Below are 18,262 nucleotides of genomic sequence, written 5' to 3' on the forward strand. Positions count from 1 at the left end.
GCCCAGAAGCCCTGGCCCTTCGGTGCTGACCAGAGCAGCAGGGAGGCGGCTGTGAGCGAGCAGTAATAAAGGGAGACGAAGTGAGAGGCTCTGGAAATCGGATTTAACCCCGCCGCCCCGTGTAGACAAGCCGTAGCGGGGCCGGACCCCTCGGTGGTAGCTGTTACCGGGCAGGGGGAGGAGCCGCTGCTGGGGGCGGGCAAAGCCCAGCAGGAGCCTCCAGGGAAGGCTGTAGGGAGCGGAGCCTGCCCGGCTCCCGGCTCTGGCCACGCACCGGGACCCTCCCTCCAGCCCTGGGCGCTGCGCCCTCCCCTGCCGCACTAACCTCCTGCCGTATTTCACGCTCGGAGGAGGACGAGGCTGTTTTACGACGGTCAGCGCGGCCACGCTCTACCCTCCCGACCTCCTGCCGAATTCCACACCGGGGAGGGCGGGAGCCTCTCGCGCTCTTTCACGAGCCTGACGTGCAGCCGGCGTGTGCGGTTCCAGCGCTGCTCGCTCGGGCCATGGCGGCGCCCGGCGCTGAGGCGGACGCGTTCAGCCGCTACCGCTCGCCGCTGGTGTCGCGCTACGCCAGCCCCGAGATGGGCTTCAACTTCAGCGAGAGGCGGAAGTTCGGCACGTGGCGGCGGCTCTGGCTCTACCTGGCCCAGGCGGAGAAGGTACCGGTGGGACCGAGCCCGGCCCCGCGACCTCTGCCCCGCGCGCCGTGGGGGGATCCCACGGGCCCGGCCCCACGGCGGGGGGGGGGCAGGAGCAGCTGCCAGGTCCGCCCCGGGGGAGGGATGCGCGTTTGACAGAGGGGGAAACTGAGGCAGGCGGCGGTTCGGGGGCTGCCCCGGGGGCCCCGCGGCGGAGCCGGCGCTGCTGACTGCTCGCCCGTGGCGCTGATCGCCGGACCCTGCTGCCGGGGGCGGGGGCGATGCGGCACGTGGAGGGCTTCCGCCTGGCCGCCCTTTCGCAGCGGCGCGGTTGGAGTTCGCTGCGTGGGGGGCGAGGAAGGGGGAAAGCCCAGCCACTCTCCTAACCCGGGTGTCCGCCTGCCCCAGGCTTTGGAGTCGGGTTAGAGGCAAAGAGAGCAGAATCTCCTAATCTTGAGGGATGGGATTAAGAAAGAGGAAACTAGCCTGCGGACTGGGAGATGGGGGTGCTAACGCTGTAGCCGATTTCGGTAAGAGGGGGAAATGGGATCCCAACCTGAGGAAAAGAGAAGGTACCACAAAGGAGACCTTGGCTGACTGGGAAGGTGCAAGGAGAGAGAAGACAGATTCTGGTTTCCAGAGGTGGCTTTCTTCACCTTCACGCAGCTTTCCAGCTAGGTCTGATTGTACACAAAACTCATGCAGGGAGCTAGTGGCTGAAGTTCAAATCCTTCTTTGTCATAATAAACTACAGCAGTATTGGCAGAAGTTAATGTAGTACATCATATGTGTCGCAGTACATTGCCCACCCAGATTAAAACCCAAGATTGATCCTTACGCTTCTCTGTTCTTTTGCTCTTCACTGTACAATCTGCTGCAAAGGCGATCTGCAAAGTGAGAAGGGGGAGAAATGGATTTATGCCCCGTTTTGCACCTGTGTGCTGTATAAGGAAGGCCTGAATTTTTTTTTTTTTCCTGCTGATATTTCGAATTAGAAATCTAGGCAGGGAGAGTCTTTGATAACTGAAGAGCTAGTGAACAATGACATCACTTGAGCGAGGGAGAAGAGATTTTTATTTGGACCGTTTAACATATTTTTTAACATTATTTAATTTTGATGACTAGCATTTTAGTTTAAAGGAAGCTTTTATCAAAGATGCAGCACCTTCACCGTATCAGTTATTATGTTAGAGCTCACAATAAACATCCTTGCGACTTCTCCTGGGTTCTCCAGCAAAAGCAGGGAGTCTTGATTATTCTTGATGTTTCTAAGCTAAGCAGAGAAAAACATAAGCAAAAATCCCATCTTTCAGGCCACCTATATACATCATTTAAAAAAAGCAAAAAAGGGCACAAGCCTAACTTCATATGCAGTTCTGTGCAGGTCATCCTCTGTAATGCAGCATGGTACCGTTCAGAAAAGAGGTTATTGACCAGACTACCAAGCTGTAACTTTTTGTTTTACCTACACTCCCCCTGAACTCTCCATTCCTCTGTGAAGTGAGTTTCATAAAGCTACTGTAAACATTTCTTATGTAAGGAAAGAAGTGTTTTATCTTTTGAGCCTTTCTTCCATTAGTGAGCTGCTTGCCTGCCAGGGGACTTGGCTGACCTGGAATATTCTAATATTTAAAGTGTCCTCACCTTGATGTAAATCTGTGCCATATGCAGTCATTAAAGTGATCCTCAGCCAATGGCTCTTATGGAGCCCATATTTCTGGGATTAGATTAATCTTGGGCAGAGTGAACAGAATGCTCATCCCAGGAGTGCTTGCTACATTGCCCGATACATACACAGTAGTACAGTGAAATTGAAAGAACAAACTGTTGATGCTAGGAACTGATCCTATCAGTCCAAGCACTTAGAACGTGGAAATTGAAGGAAGAGGAGACTTACTCCAGGCTTTTTCCTAGTAACCATGAGGGGGAGTGGTTGGAAAAGACAGACTGTGCTGAATGGATTTGCAGAGAGCCAAGACATTAAATAATCATTAAAATGTAGGACCGAAAGGGACTTTAGTAGGTCACCTATTCCAGTTCTCTGCACTGAGGCAGGACTAAGTATTATCTGGACCAGTGGTTCTCAAACTTCATTGCACCATGCCCCCCTTCTGACAAAAATTACTACATGACCGCAGGATGGGGGACTGGAACCCAAGCCTACCCTATCCCTGCCACCCTGGGTGGGAGGAGGGGACAAAGCTGAAGCCCAAGGGCATCTGTCCTGGGCAGGGGGCATGTAACCTTAGCCCCCCTCCCAGGGCGGTGGGGCTCGGGCGTTGGCTTCGGCCCTAGGCCCCAGAAAGTCTAATACCAGCCTTGGCAACCCCATTTAAATGGGGTTCTGACTCAGTTTGGGGTCCTGACCCACAGTTTGAGAACCCCTGATCTAGACCATCCCTGACAGGTGTTTGTTTAATTGGTTCTTAAAAACCTTAAATGACTGAGATTCCACAATCTCCCTACATAATTTGTTCCAGTGCTTAACTACCGTTACAATTAGAAAGTTTTTCCTAATGTCCAACCTAAGGGCTTGGCTACACTTGCAGATGTGCAGCGCTGGGAGTTACAGCTGTGTTCGTACAGCTGTGTAGGGAAAGCAATGGTGTGTGTCCACACTCACAGCTACCAGCGCTGCAGTGTGGCCGCATTTGCAGCGCTGTTGGGAGTGGTGCATTACGGGCAGCTATCCCAGCGTTCATGTGGCAGCAACGTGCTTTTCAAAAGAGGGGGGTGGGGTGGAGTGTGACAGGGAGCGGGGGAGAGAGAGAGAGTGGATTTTTGGAGCCGACACTGTGTGTCAGCTCCCTGCCTTGCAAAATCTGAAAATTTCCTCTTAACTGTAAATAGCCTGCTGACCAGATAAGCAGCTGCTCCAACGGACTCCCTTTCTCCCGCTCCCCCACCGCTGTTTCTCTCCTCTAGCAAACACTCATCCCCCTGCCTGCCTCATTCACAGCAAGGTAGTGGGTTATCTCAATTGATTGTTCACAGTCAGTCACAGATTGATCACAGCAAACAGTAGCTGTGTTTGTTTTTTAGATAAGCAGCTCCTGGAGCCCCGAGTTCACAACAAAACAAAGAGAGGCATCATAACAAAATAAAGAGAGTAATTTAGTTAAAAGCATTCTGGGATATCTCCTAATACCCTGGAGGCCAATAACAGCGCTGGTGTGTGGCCACACTTGACGAGCAGTGCTGCATCACCAGTGCTGCACTCGTTATACCCCAAGCAGACCAGGTGTACAGCCAGCGCTGCAGCCAGGGAGTTGCAGCGCTGGATGTGCCTTGCAGGTGTGGACAGTTACTAAGTTGCAGCGCTGTAAAGCCTCTACCAGCACTGCAACTCTCCAGTGTAGCCAAGCCCTAAATCTCCCTTGCTTCAGTTTAAACCCATTACTTCTTGACCTGTCCTCAGTGGTTGAGGAGAACAATTTATCACCTTCCTCTCTATAACAACCTTTTACGTACTTTAAGACTTTTCATGCCCCTCCCAGCCTCAGTCTTCTCTTCTCCAGACTACACAAACCCAATTTTTTCAGTCTCTTCACAGGTCGTGTTTTCTAGACTTTTAACTATTTTTGTTGCTCCCCTCTGGACTTTCTCCAGTTTATTCATATCTTTCCTGAAGTGTGGTGCCCAGAACTGGACACAGTGCTCCAGTGGAAGCCTTATCTATGCTGAGTAGAGTGGAAGAATTACTTCTCTTATCTTGCTTGCAACAATCCTGCTAATACATTCCAAAATGTTTTCTTTTTTTTGCAACATTATTACGTTGTTGGCTCATATTTAGTTTGTGGTCCACTATAACCCCCAGATCCCTTTCTGCAGTATTCCCTCCTAGACAGTCATTTCCCAATTTGTATTTGTGCACTTGATTATTCCTGCCTAAGTGTAGTAACTTTGAATTTGTCCTTATTGAATTTCATCCTATTTAATTCAGACCATTTCTTCAGTTTTTCAAGATAATTTTGAATTCTAATCCTGTCCTCCAAACTGCTTGCAACCCCTCCCATCTTGGTATAATCTGCAGACTTTATAAGTGTACTTTCTATACCAATATCCAAATCCTTTATGAAGGTATTAAATAGAACTGGACCCAGGACAGATCCCTGTGGAACTCCACTCGATATGCCCTTCCAGCTTGATTGTGAACCTTTGATAACTATTCTCTGAGTACAGTTTTCCAGTCACTTGTGCAGTCACCATATAGTAGGTTCACCCAACTTATACCATCATGACTTAGCAAGCATATTTGTATTGATACATGACAAACACACTGGAACACAAAATTTGCAGTGGAGTGTTAGGTCAACACTCAAACCCTGTGGCTGCCTGTTGTTTTGTTGACTGTTAAGTTGGCTCTCCAGTTTTGCAGGGCAGAGGATCGTTGCACTAGAGCAGGGGTAGTCAATTATTTTTTGTCAAGGTCTGAATTTCTTGGCCAAGGTATATCCAAGGTCCAGATTCCAGAGAGAGATTTTTCACACTCCAATAACATTGATGACAATAATAACTAAATAAAAAAGATTTCATGGGCCATTCAAAAGTATCTGGTGGTTTGGATTTGGCCTGCGGTCCACCTATTCACTACCTCTGTACTAGAGTGTGAACAGGCAATGCACAGTCTCATTATCGTGCCTCCTTTCTGCTCCTGGGACCATGGCACTGCTTTGTTGCCTACATCAAAATAATATATGCATTAAATGGGCACCTTACTCTGAAGTGTCAGGTACTGGACATTGTCAAAGGTGAGATCCTAACGTCGACTCAATGAGCCAGTGGCTAGGGCCCTGTGAAATCAGCATTAATGAGAACACGGATGGAATCATGGAATCAAAACAATAACAGACTCCAACGCTATACAAAAAATAGACGTTTGGCAGTAGAAAATGAAATAGCATATATGAAACCTACTTACACAAATTTTATACAGTGTGGGAAGTTTCAAAGACTCACATGTACACACAAAATGAGAATGCTTTTTTGCCCTTCACCACCACTGTAGATTAACTGACTGTTGCTTCAACACCTGGCCTGCTACTACTAGTGCCGTCCCCCCCCCCCCCCCCCCGGTGGTTCAATACACGATTTAGCATGTCTAAAAGGCATTCTACAACTGAAAAATGCTCATCCAAAAAGCTAAGAAACAACATGCTGACACCAAAGGGAAGAGCTAGTCAGTTCCTTAATGACGTCTATGAATCGGGCAGTATGATGTTCTGAAAATGCTATCAACATGCAATAGACTGGACCCAAAAAGATACCTGCAATGATCATCTAATGTCAAAAAAAAATCTGAAGAATTGTGCCGCATATGACTAGAATCATTGAGGTTCTCACTCTTTACAGAGAACAATTGCAGACTATGAAATTTGCAGATGCCAGATGGGAGTTTGTTGAAGATTTTGTTGTGGTCTGTGCAGAGGCTGATATCCCGTTGGAAGAAATGACGACGCTTCAGTGTTTCCTCTTAAAATACTGACGGGGGGGATGGGGGAGAGGGAATTGTCTGAAAATGAAGCGGCACACTGGCAGATTAACCTGCTGTGTGTTTATCAGGAGCACATGGTGGCGTTGCTGGCCAAAATCCATGGGGGAAAGATTTCCGTGGTGATAGAGACAACAAATATCCGAGAAAGCAGTGTGCTAAATATAGTCATAAATGTGGTTGTTTTTTTTCTTTTACTGTAATGACTGATCCTTTAAGTAGATGATTTTTTATAAGGTGTGTATTGACCTTTAGGAAAATGTTTGTTTATATTTTGAAAAGATTAACCACTTCTATGATTTAAAGTACAGATAATTTAAGAAAAAACATTTAGGATGCTATCACCCCTTAAAATTGTCCTAAAGAAAAGTAGTACCACATTAGAATTTTAGAGCTATTCTATAAAAATACTTATTTAATAATTTTATCAAGCACTTCATATTTAATATGCATTTGGAAATTAAATTCTGTATTGCAGTGCACCTGTAATATTATGCCTGTATAATATATATTTAAAAAAAAAAACACCTTTTTAACATTAAATGATACTATAGTGATTTTGAAGCTGGATTTTTTTCCATTACTGAATTTTAAGTTTAATGAAATCCTCCAATAACAAACAAGTAGAAAAATTATGACAACAGAATACATCTTTTTTTTCAGATGTTGAAGATCAGCAGTATTTGATTCTATTAGTCATGGAGAGCTGCAAGCATTCCACATTCTCACAGGCTGTCCTGGTGTCAATGAATAAGAACCAGTTCACCCGCACTGATGTTTGGGGAGTTGTAACTGACAATACAGTGTACTGCATCAAAGCATACAGAGAAGCACTGAAATAAGTCATGCCCAACAGTGTACATGTGACATATCTGTGTCCGATAATCAATCTGATAAGTGAGACATGGTGCATTGTCACTTCTTTATCGATGTGGCATCTTTCATTACTTGGATGAAATCTGCCTTCTTCAAAAAGTCAGCCAGAAAGTGAAGATGGGTTGCTTTTCTTAAGTCCAAAGATGATGTGCACACCATGAAGGTCCCCCTGAAGCAGGACATATAAGATGAAATAGCTGGTTTCAGGCAATAAAATATCATGCAGATCACATTGATCTCTACAAGGACTTTTTTGAAACAAGAGAAGTCATCAGCACAGGCTGTGACAAACCTTTTGGCATTACTTAGCAGTCAGGAGAAATCAGACTTGCTGAAACTTAAGATGGCTTTCATATCTGAAGTTTTCCCCAAACTGATAACAGCCCTGACCATCTTTGATGGTACCCACTTCCCTACAGCTTTCGATATTATGGAAGACATGGAGGTCTTACTTGCTTTCTGGAACTGAAACGCCCTTGGATGACTTCTCCATAAGAGAGAGGAGAAATAACTTGGACAATCTGCATGAAACCTATCAGCTTGCTTTAACCAAATTCCAAACACTGGGATGTCCATCCAGCAAAAGACGTGTATCGACAGGCAGATTCCAGCCATGCAACAAAACACTGATCAGTACAGCAAGCTACCACCTTTTGCTCACTCCTCACCAGAACCATGTGAACCAATGGCTTGTGTTTCTGCGCAACACTCAGAATGAGCCCATCCCAGATCCACTGGATCTTTGTGCTTACTGGAAGGGTATGAAGGGACAAGTGCCTAGAGTAGCAGAGGTTGCCCTACCTTACATCTTCCTCCCTGTCAGCTCTCTAGACGCAGTGAGAAGCTATAGTAAATGTAAAAATCTACTTACAAACAAGAGGGAATCACTTTCTGAGGAAAACACTAAAAAGATAACCATAATGTACCACAATGGAGATGTCTGCCAGAGATAGCAAAAATGTTATTTAAGTTTGTCAATTTATAATGCTACTCAGCGATAAACAGTTAATTTTAAATTGGATTAAATAATTTCACAATCTATTTAAGCATTCTTTCAGACTATAGAAAGCTTGAAAGTAGCGAGTTTAATTTAGAATGTCAGCAATGACCGCTGCAAGGATAGATTATGTTTAGTGCATTATTTTTATTTTTTAATTAAATGTGATTTTAGTTAAATTGACACTGTTAAAGGCTCTTACTTCTGTTGACTTCTTGTGTTACTGTACAGCAATGTCAATTTGGACATATGATCGAGTGTTACTTTAAAAAGTGATTTAAAATATGTTATTTTTACTGTGTAGTGTATATCTGCAGGATGTTTTGTTTAAATTGGAGGACTCCCAAACCTTGTGCTTATGGGTTTCCCGGTCTTCCTTTCTCTCTGCCAGCTCTCCCTTTTTCTTCTGCCCTCTCAAAATAGAATTTTGTTTCCAGTGAGTAGGAGTTGTGTCCTGTGATATCTTGAGTACTCTGGCCCCACTGGGAGGAGGGAGACTGTTATTTTTATCCATGTGTTCACATTCCTGAGGAGTTACAGCCTTATGATGTCAGTCCTGGACTGGAAATGGAGTGGGAGTCAGCCGCACTCAGCACTTGTTAGCTCGGTCATTGGTCAGTCGCAGACTGTTAGAGACAATCACAAGCAATTTCCTCTGCACTCCATCATGGGAGTTGTGCAGTATTTCTAGTTAGGTGCCTATAACAGAAGACAACTGATGGGGGAGTGAAGTGTGGGAAACGCGGATCTTTAAGGACACAGGACTGTTCAGAAAGCTCCAAGCAAAGACTTTCTTTCCCCACCAGCAGACTACCGTTGGGAATGTTAAAATGCCAATAATGATCCCGGGGACCCAGCCTACCCTTTGCTAACATGGCTCACGAAACCATACACCAACCACCTCGACAGCACCTAGGAGTGCTTCAGCTTCAGGCTCAGTAGCTGCAGAATGACAGTTGAATGTGCCTTTAGTCGTTTGAAGGGTCGCAGGCATTGTCTACTTACAAGATTAGCCCTCAGTGGAAAAACTATCCCAATGGTTATAGCTTCCAGCTGTGTGCTGCATGATATCTGTGAAGCAAAGGGGGAAAAGTTTACCCCAGGCTGGAGGGCGGAGGTGGAGTGAATTGCTGTCTGCTGAATTTGAACAGCCAGATACAAGGTTCTATAAGAAGAGCTCAGCACGGAGCTGTATGGCTCAGGGAGGCTTTGAAAGACCATTTTAATGGGGGCCAGAGTAGTGTGTGTGGCTCTACCTAGCCTTGCTCTTTTGCAGCTTGGTATGAATCTTGTAGTGAGTGCTGTGTGTGTAGTAATACAACACTGCCAATGCACCTATTAATATTGTCTGAGAATGATATTGTAGGTTCTGTGACAAAATGAAGTAACAGGAAATTGGTGGGTGTCAGACATGCCCAGCACAAGCCAGCATATGTTGTGAACTAATAAAGTTGATTTATGTTCCAGAAAGCAGAATTTTATTCCACAGCACGAACCAGGGGAAAAAAAGTAGAACATTATAGAACTTAATAAATTAAGGTAATACAACTTATGAAGGGGAAAGAACAGTCAGGTACACATACACCAACCGTGTCTTTCACAGTTGGTAGTGCTGTGTGTCCCTGATGCCATGTGGGATGGTGTAAGGTGGTTCCAACATTGAGTTGTGTATGGGTTGCAGATGGAGGCGAGCCTGGGATTCTTGGACCTGCAGGTCTACCAGGGTCTTCAGCAGGTCTACCAGAGTCTGCAGCATCTCTGTTTGCTGCCTGAGAAACCCCATTATGTCCCGATGCATCTCTCTCTCCTTGTCCTGCTTGGACTCCTGGGCCTTCCTCCTCTCCACTCTTTCCTTTTCCATGCTGTCATCCTTCAGGCCCTGGTCTCATTCTCTGATGCAGCACAGGCTTGCAGCAATTTCTGGAACATGTTATCCTGAGTCCTCTTCTTTTTCCTCTTTATCTGACCTAGATGTTCTGCGGGTGTGGAGGGGGAGACTCTGGCTTTGTCTACACTACTTCACTTTTAGCGACACGGTTGTGCCATTGCAGCCATGCTCCTAAAAGGTGCGCAGTGCAGCTGCTGTTTGTCGGCGGGAGAAAGCTCTCCTGCCAACAAAAAACTTCCATCCCCCCATGAGTGGCAGCAGCTTTGTCGCTCTCCTGCCAACAAAGCGCTGTTCACAGCAGCACTTTCCATCGGTAAAACTTGCCGTTCGGGAGGGTGTTGTTTTTCAACACCCTAAATGACAAAAGTTTTGTCGATGAAGTTCCAGTGTAGACAAAGCCTCTGAAGGCCACAATACCAGAAGCTGCAGACACAGTACACAGGGGTACCATTGTCAGTGTATTCACAACAGAAATCAAACCTTAGGATACTGAACTCACTCCCTTTGATCCCCACAAGTTGTAAGCACTGCATTTTCACTTCTCCAGTCACAGCACCAGCCATGGTGAGTATGGTCCTCAGGAAGGAGGGGGTGGGGTTCTATAGGGCAGTGGAACTGAATACTGGCACCATTTTCCACCAGTGGGGTGATTTTAGCTGATATTTCATTCCTGAGGATAACAGAGGCAGAGAGAGCAACAGCTGCTGCTGGAGTCTCAGTGCCCCCTGGGCCTATATGATGGTAGTCTGTGTACTGCAATGGTGCCTGTTGAAGTAATTGCTGAGTGGGTGGGAAAGTGTCCTACCTCAGTGGAAGAAATAAGTTGTCCCTCCCCGGAAACCTTCAGCATTGGATTGATTGGATTTCATCGAGATACCTACATAGGATTCATGGAACATCCCAGTGCACATAAAAAAACTGCTCTGTGGGCCCCCCCCCCCCCCCAACTCTGGAGGGGAATGAAAAGCAGATGATAACACAACTCTCTTGGTTGTTTCACTAACTGTTCTACCACAAGTAAAAAAGAGTAAATCAACAGTTGTGTCCTGCTGTTTTGCAGGTTCCATCCCTGTAATTTCAAAGCAAATTGCATACTTACCAGAGGCTCCTTCCCCTGCATCAATCTTGCCCATGCTCAACTGTTGGGACTAGCTGGAATCAAAACATGTCCTGGCTTGCAGGGCAGTTGGGACCTCCAGTTGTGTGTACCCCAGACTCCTCCTCTTCCTCGACCATCTCCTCCTCCTCACTGTTCATAGCAGGGGAGCCTCTGACTTAGGCTCCTCCAAAGTATCCATGGAGCTCTTGGGGTCTCCACCGAGGAAGGCATGCAGCTCTTTGTAAAAGAGTCAGCTCTGTGGCTCCGCACCAGATCAATTGTTAGCCTCCTTTGTCTTCTGGTATGCCTGCTGCAGCTCCTTGGTTTTTATGCAGCACTACTGGTGGTCCCTCTTGTAGCCTTTCTCCATGCCTTGAGCAATCTGCTCGAAGAGGTCGACATTTCTTCAGCTAGATCAGAGCTGTGTCTGCACAGCCGCTTCTCACCACAGACACAGGAGATCCAATAACACCTGTGTACTCCAGCCAGGAGCGCATCTGCAGCGTATAGCCGGCATGGGTGGTTGCACACAACAATGGAGAGCTGCTAGGTGTGCTCACCAAGCCAGGCAACCAGGAAAAGGAATTTAAAAAATTGGCAGGGCTTTAAATGCCATGGATGGCTTCCTGTCCATTGAGCCCCTGGGCAGCGGAGTTCACAACAGTTACCAGAGCAGTCATTGTGGGGCATTGTGGGACAGCTCTTGGAGGCCAGTAACAGTTGGTGTAAGTAATACAGTGTCTACACTGACACTGCTTTGACCGAACTACATTGATCTTGACTCTACACCGGTTGGAGAGGTGGTGTTACATTGGCATAGCAGAGCAGTTATGCTGGTGGGAGCAAAATTTAAGTATATAGACATGCACAGCTAGGTCGACATAAGCTGCCATATGTCCACCTCCCCATGACACCATCTGTACTGCTGCAGAGCCATGGGGGAGAGGTATCACGATGTTTGTGGTTGTGCAACAGCAGTGTTTGACATGGCACTGCCCTTATCTTGAGTGCTTTTTTGTAGCAATTGTAACTGTTTCCTGAGGTTCGGTTTTCTTCTCTCTGTGGGGCTGTCTCTGCTCTCATACCGTGACTGGCTTTTCCACATGGGTCAGATATTTATGAGCACAAGAGTCTGTTGGATGGATCTTTCCTATAACTATTTCTGGAGATGAGACTTGAATAGCAGTGTTCCTTCTCTAGTAGAGTAAAATACACCAGTGATATTAGCTTATTATTGCATCATATTGCTTACAGAATTATCTGTGTGCTATGATGCAGAGTTATGGCCATGTACCCATATGGCTTGGTGACAGCACTGTGGGGCCAAGTGACTTTCTTGTTGGGTCTGGATACTCAAGGTTCTGTTGCCCTTCCTGAAGCATATTGTTTTTAGTTCCATTTTGGTAGTAATTAGCTAATGTGTTCTCCAGGAAATCCCTCTGTCTCACCAGCTCTCCTGTCTGAGTGCAATAATACTAGATCCCCATATCACACTTCAGCCAATTGGTTTCCTTCTCCTGGAAAGAAAACCGCTTTTAAAATGCTATCATCTTGTATGATATTCTGGTCCTTCTCCATATTGGCAATTCCTTCAAACTTTGTGTCATCTGCAAGTTTTATTAGCACACTTCCATTTTTTGTGCCAATGTTATTAATAAAAATGTTAAATAAGATTGTTCCCAAAAGCGATCCTTGAAGAGCTCCACTCCAGTCTGACAGTTCACCTTTCATATGACCTGTTGTAGTTCCCTATGTAGCTAGTTCCTTATCCACCTTTCAATTCTCATATTAATCCCCATCTTCTCCAGTTTAACTAATAATTTCCCAGGTGAAAATTTACTGAAATCCAGATAGATTAGAACTATTGCATTTCCTTTGTCGAAAAAAAAAATCAGTTCTCATCTTAGAGATCAGGTTGGTCTGGCATGATCTACCTTTTGTAAAACCATGTTGTATTTTATCCCAACTGCCATTTACCACTATGTCCTTAGCTACTTTGTCTTTCAAAATTTGTTCCAAAACCTTGCATACAATTGAGGCCAAACTAACAGGCCAGTAGTTTCCTGGTCATATTTTCCCCTTTCTTAAAAATAGGTACTTTATTAGCAGTTCTCCAGTCACAGGGTACAACTCCCGAGTTTATAGATTCATTAAAAATTCTTGCTATTGGGTTTAATTTTGTGTGCCTGTTCCTTAAATATTCTTGGATGGAGATTATCCGGGCCCCCCAGTTTAGTCTCATTAAATTGTTTGAGTTTGACTTCCACCTCAGATGTGGCAATTTCTACTTCCATGTCCTCATTTCCATTAGTCACCCTGCTACTACTCCTAAAATCCTCATTACCCTTATTAAAAACTGAGGCAAAGTATTGTGTTGGGCCATGCCTAGATTATCTTTAATCTCCACCCCATCCTCAGTGTTTAGCCAGTCCCACTTCTTTATTTGTTTTCTTTTTATTTATATGGCTATAGAACCTCTTACTGTAGGTTTAATTTCCTTTACAAGGTCCAACTCTGCTTGTCTTTGGTAGTTTCTCACTTTTTCTCTATACTTTCTGACCTCCAGCAGGTATCTTTCCCTGCTGATCCGTCCCATCTTCCATTCTTGTAGGCTTCTGCTTTCTCCTAATCTGTTTGAGATCCTTGCTCATCCATCTTGGTTTGCATCCCTTCCTTACGAATTTTGTCCTTTTTTTGGGATGCAGGCTTCAGACAGTTTCCGCAACTTTGACTTAAAGTAACTCCAAGTTATTTCCTTCCTTCCCTGCTGCTGCCCTGCCACAGATCCATTTCTGTCCTGTCACAGCTCTCCCACTGCAGTCCTTTCCTTCTTCTCAGTCCTTCACCAGGAGCAGAGCTTGATGCATCCTCAGGCGGAGCATCATCCACTACCAGCAACTCCTCCTAACACTCCAAACTTCTCTGTTTAGTGCCTCCATGCAAACCAGTTGTGAGTTCTTGCTGTGAATCCAGGTCCACAATCTTTTGCTGCCCCAAAGAGTTTTGGGATTTGGATGAGTCCCAATCTGTGGATGGATTTTGGGTCCCAGATGGGAAAGGTTGAAAACCACTGAACTAAAAATACAGTGTCTGAGAAGTAGAGCTGAGTTATTGTTGGTCTCAAATCCTTATCTTTTGATTATCCTGAGATGTGTTTAATCCAGCACTGACATTGAGAATTTAGTGTGTTTTGTTGCATTAATTCTCTCACCAAAAGGAGAGAGCTGCAGGACAGTGCCAGCAGGTGCCATTTTGCATAAAAATGGAAGTACTGTTAAATTAGGAGAAACTATCTTCTTGACCTTGATAACTTGCACAATTCCATGTTTTTGAGATTTGTACAAAAGCATAATTGTGTAGACCAGATAATAAGGAATATAGCAAAATACTGTCTGCCAGCTCAGATTGTGGGACATGCACTTTTGCACAATTGAAACACACAGTTACTTATGCGCATGTGCAAACACCTAGCTTTAAACCTTTAACTTTAAAGGAATGGTATCAAACTGCCAGCTAGTCAGTTTTGTGGATTCCTGCTAACTCTTGTGGTTTATTACATTTTCCCATTTTAATTTTCCCCTGTTGCTGTATGAAAGATGCACACAAACAGAATGGGAATCTAACTGCCTAATTATACATCTTCAAATTATAATATTCTAAGGTATTACTTGTAAAACATAGTAGGTAAAATAACTTTTCAAACAAGTGTAATTTTTTTCAGTAGCTGTCCCTCCAAAATGACTTCCATTTTTTTTTTTAAGCACAGCCTAGTGGCTGTTCCGCATGGAATACTAACTGTTTGCCAGTCTGAAATCTGCTACTCCAGTTTTATGTAAATTAAGTGGGGGGAGGGGAAGTGTAGCAATATTTTTTTTTCAAGTGACAAATGTGTGCTGTTTACCTCACTTGTCTAAGCCAAGTGACTGAATTGATTTACCCCAACTTCTGAGACATTTTAGTTTTGAGCTAAGATGGGGTCTATGAAGGAAAAAAATTCAGAAAGTTACAAGCAACAGAAAATAGAGGGCTTGGTACTTACATAAAGCAAAGGTTTCCAAACTGTGGACAACTGATGGTCTGCAGTGTTTTGCTGGCAGGTTCACATGGTGGTGCTTCTCCTTTCCAGACACTAAATTGCATCAAGAGAAACTCTAATACATTACTTTCCTGAAAGTGCTTTTCCATGGACGCAATTGCTGCTGTTGTCACAAGGATGTTAATGTAATTGTGGCTCAGAGGGGAATGGTGACCAAGAGACGCTAATATATAGGCTACCCTATTGAAAAAGTTTGAGAACCCCTGAACTAAATCATTTGCTATTGCAGTCCCATCATGTGGCCTTTCACCCACAAGAATCTCTAATTGACAATAATCCAAGAGGAGTTATATGGGGTTAAAATGTGTATTGCTTCTGTCTCCACCTGGTTTGGGTTCTTTCTGTCAGAGGGAGATAGCTTTTTTGTTTGCTTTTTTTTTCTCCCTTCAGTCACTGGGACTGCCTATCACAGATGAGCAAATCCAAGAGATGGAAGCAAACCTGGATAACATAGACTTCAAGATGGCAGCTGAGGAGGAGAAGAGGTTGCGTCATGATGTGATGGCTCACGTGCATACCTTTGCCCACTGTTGTCCAAAAGCTGCTGCTATCATTCATCTTGGAGCCACTTCCTGCTATGTGGGCGATAACACGGTAAAATAATACCAAGTTTGTTCTCTAGAGAGATGCAACAAACCCACCAAATGCTGCTCTCTTGCTAGTTTAAAATAAACTTACTTTTAAAAATAAAATCTCCAAATAGAATTTTTTGAAAGTTAATTCCCCCTGTCCCAATCTCACTACAGACTATTTTAGTCAGTGCTGGCTGGAGTTCTAGTTCTCCTAAACACACTGACAGCTGCAAAGCAATGCTGCACTCTTTTTGGCATGAAGCAAGATCCATCCTCAAACAGCACTTACTAAGCCCCGCTTGTGTGTCATCTGTTGCTTTAAACTAGGGAAACTCACAATCATGTGAGTTGCGCAAAGAAAAAAAGTCTGCGTGACCTGTTGGTCATGCCAGTTGGTCACCAGTTCACTGATTGAGAAATCAAGGCCACTTTTGACATCTGCAGATCATGAGCTTTCAATTGTTGTATGGAAAATCTGGATTGTTTCAGTAGGATAAAAGATATTCAGGGTCAACAGAATGGATAAGAATCTTGTATACACCCCCCCCCCACACACACACACATAATGTCCTGCTCTTCAGTATTTGCTTCTGTCATGGTTGGGGGGTGGTCTGTACAAAACTAATACAAAATAGTGTTATTCCCCAGCATGTTGCTGTCTTCCCCAACCCCTCCCAAACTCATCACGCCCACTGTTGTTCCTTTTGTTCGACGAGACCTGGTAGTGCACTTTTGCTCTTCTCTTGTGGCAGTCCTGCATTTTGCCTGGACTTCAGCAGCTTGGCAGCTGCTTTTCCCATACCATTTGGACTCAGCTATATTTGATTGCACCAGAGAAGGGTAAAGGAAAGCTCTACCAGGCCAGCCAGCCTTTTTGAAGTGAAGTCTTGAAACTGTAGATCTGTGGCAAGCAGTGCCTGCACTTCCATGTGGGGCTATTAGGATTTAGTCCCATCCTCTTGGGGCACTGGGAACTCTACAAAAGCATGATTTCCACCCAAGAGGGTTTGAACAGGATTCATGTTGCTCTGCAGGACCCGTTCTGGCTGATATAGAAGCAATGATGGGCCCTGACAAATATCCAGTCCTCCTTGGCTTAAAGAAGGTCCCCCTGATACAGCATTTTGATTCAGGAAAGAGAGAGTTTTAGGATGAGAAATGGAGAGGCTCTTTCTTAGAGATTCCTTGGGAGGGAAGAACAGTTTAATTATCCATGGCAGCTGTGTGTTCAGAGAGGCTAGAACCTCTCCCTCCCACAAATGAGAAAGGGGAGTGAGCAGATGGCTCTCAAGCAGAGTTGAACTGAAATTTCTTTCTCCTTTCCTCCAGGACCTGATTGTTCTCCGCGATGGGTTCAACCTGCTGCTGCCCAAGGTGAGAGAGAGGTCATGTGCGCAGCATCCTGCAGGTGGACACAGCTGATGGCCTCTGGGTGAATGATGTTTATCCTAGTTGGTCTCTGGGTAGATGCTGGTAGGGTGACCAGACAGCAAGTGTGAAAAATCTGGACAGGGGTGGGGGGTAAAAATCGGGACTGTCCCTATAAAATCGGGACATCTGGTCACCCTAGATGCTGGTGAGGTGGAGTTCCTCTGGGATTTGGACACCCAGGATAAAGTGGCTGACTCTACTGTGGAGTGGGTGAGCAGTCCTTAACTCCACGTGATCTCTTGCCTCTCCCCAGCCTACCCCAAGGCCTCTTGCTTCCTGAGGGGCTGTATGGAAGTGGGAGGGTCTGTTGTGCCAGAAGTGGCTTCGTTTTACTTGTCCCAGTCCTGAAAAGAGAGAACTAAATGGTTAACCACTCACCCAGCAGGTGCTGGTGGAGGTGGTAAACAAACTAGACTGGCTAGTGATCCAATCTGGTGTGAGCATTCCTGTGTGTCTAAGTTTTATAGGGAGCAAAACTTGTGCATGCAGCCTCAAGTGACAAATAAATGTGAAGCCTCCTAGTGGCTGTAGAAATTGATCCAGTTAAGTGTTATATGCTTTTTAATCCATTTCCCACTGCTATCATGCTTAAGCATGTGTCAGCACTGTACCAAGACAGTTCAAGGTTAGCTTGTAACTTCTCTCTACACTGCAATTCCTTTTCTGACTCTCTGCCTGTTTTGTCCCATCCCCCACCCTCATCAGCTCGCCACGGTGATTAGCCGGCTGGCTGATTTTGCTGAGCAGTACGCTGACTTACCTACCCTGGGTTTCACTCACTACCAGTAAGTAGCCCAAGAGCTTTTCCTTTAATTTCAGAATCTACTCATTAGATGGAGGGTGCTCCTGCTGCCGGGTTTATCTCACATTTTCTTCCCCCCCCCCGATCAGTTGAGCTCACTATCCTATGTCTCAAGATCCAGCAGCAGTGAGTTTGAAAAAAGGGATAGATGCTTAAGTCTCCTTTTACACTAGGCAACTGAACCGCAGCTGTCAGCAATTGCTCTCTTTGAACCTGTGCTAAAAATAATGTAACTGCTGGTGTAAATGGTACAAAACCACTGTTACAGAAAGCATGGTTGGGACTTATACCAAACTTGTGCTTGGATGCCAAGTTCCTGTGACCCTTTCTGTCTATACTGTCACTTAATCTGTTTTCAACAGCAGTTCA

General features: G+C 45.1%; 1 protein-coding gene across 1 annotated transcript in view; it reads left to right on the forward strand.

The window, feature by feature from the left end:
• The first annotated feature begins 213 nt into the window (after positions 1-213).
• ADSL (adenylosuccinate lyase) overlaps positions 214-18,262 on the forward strand; it is a 43,045-nt gene continuing 24,996 nt past the window's right edge. The window contains exons 1-4 of the mRNA XM_039489377.1: positions 214-662; positions 15,479-15,682; positions 16,990-17,034; positions 17,797-17,876. Of these exons, the coding sequence (XP_039345311.1) occupies positions 507-662; positions 15,479-15,682; positions 16,990-17,034; positions 17,797-17,876 (485 nt within the window). The 5' untranslated portion in view covers positions 214-506. The remainder of the gene's footprint in view (positions 663-15,478; positions 15,683-16,989; positions 17,035-17,796; positions 17,877-18,262) is intronic.

The sequence above is a fragment of the Mauremys reevesii genome, linkage group 1 (assembly GCF_016161935.1).
Source record: "Mauremys reevesii isolate NIE-2019 linkage group 1, ASM1616193v1, whole genome shotgun sequence".
Lineage (NCBI taxonomy): Eukaryota > Metazoa > Chordata > Testudines > Geoemydidae > Mauremys > Mauremys reevesii.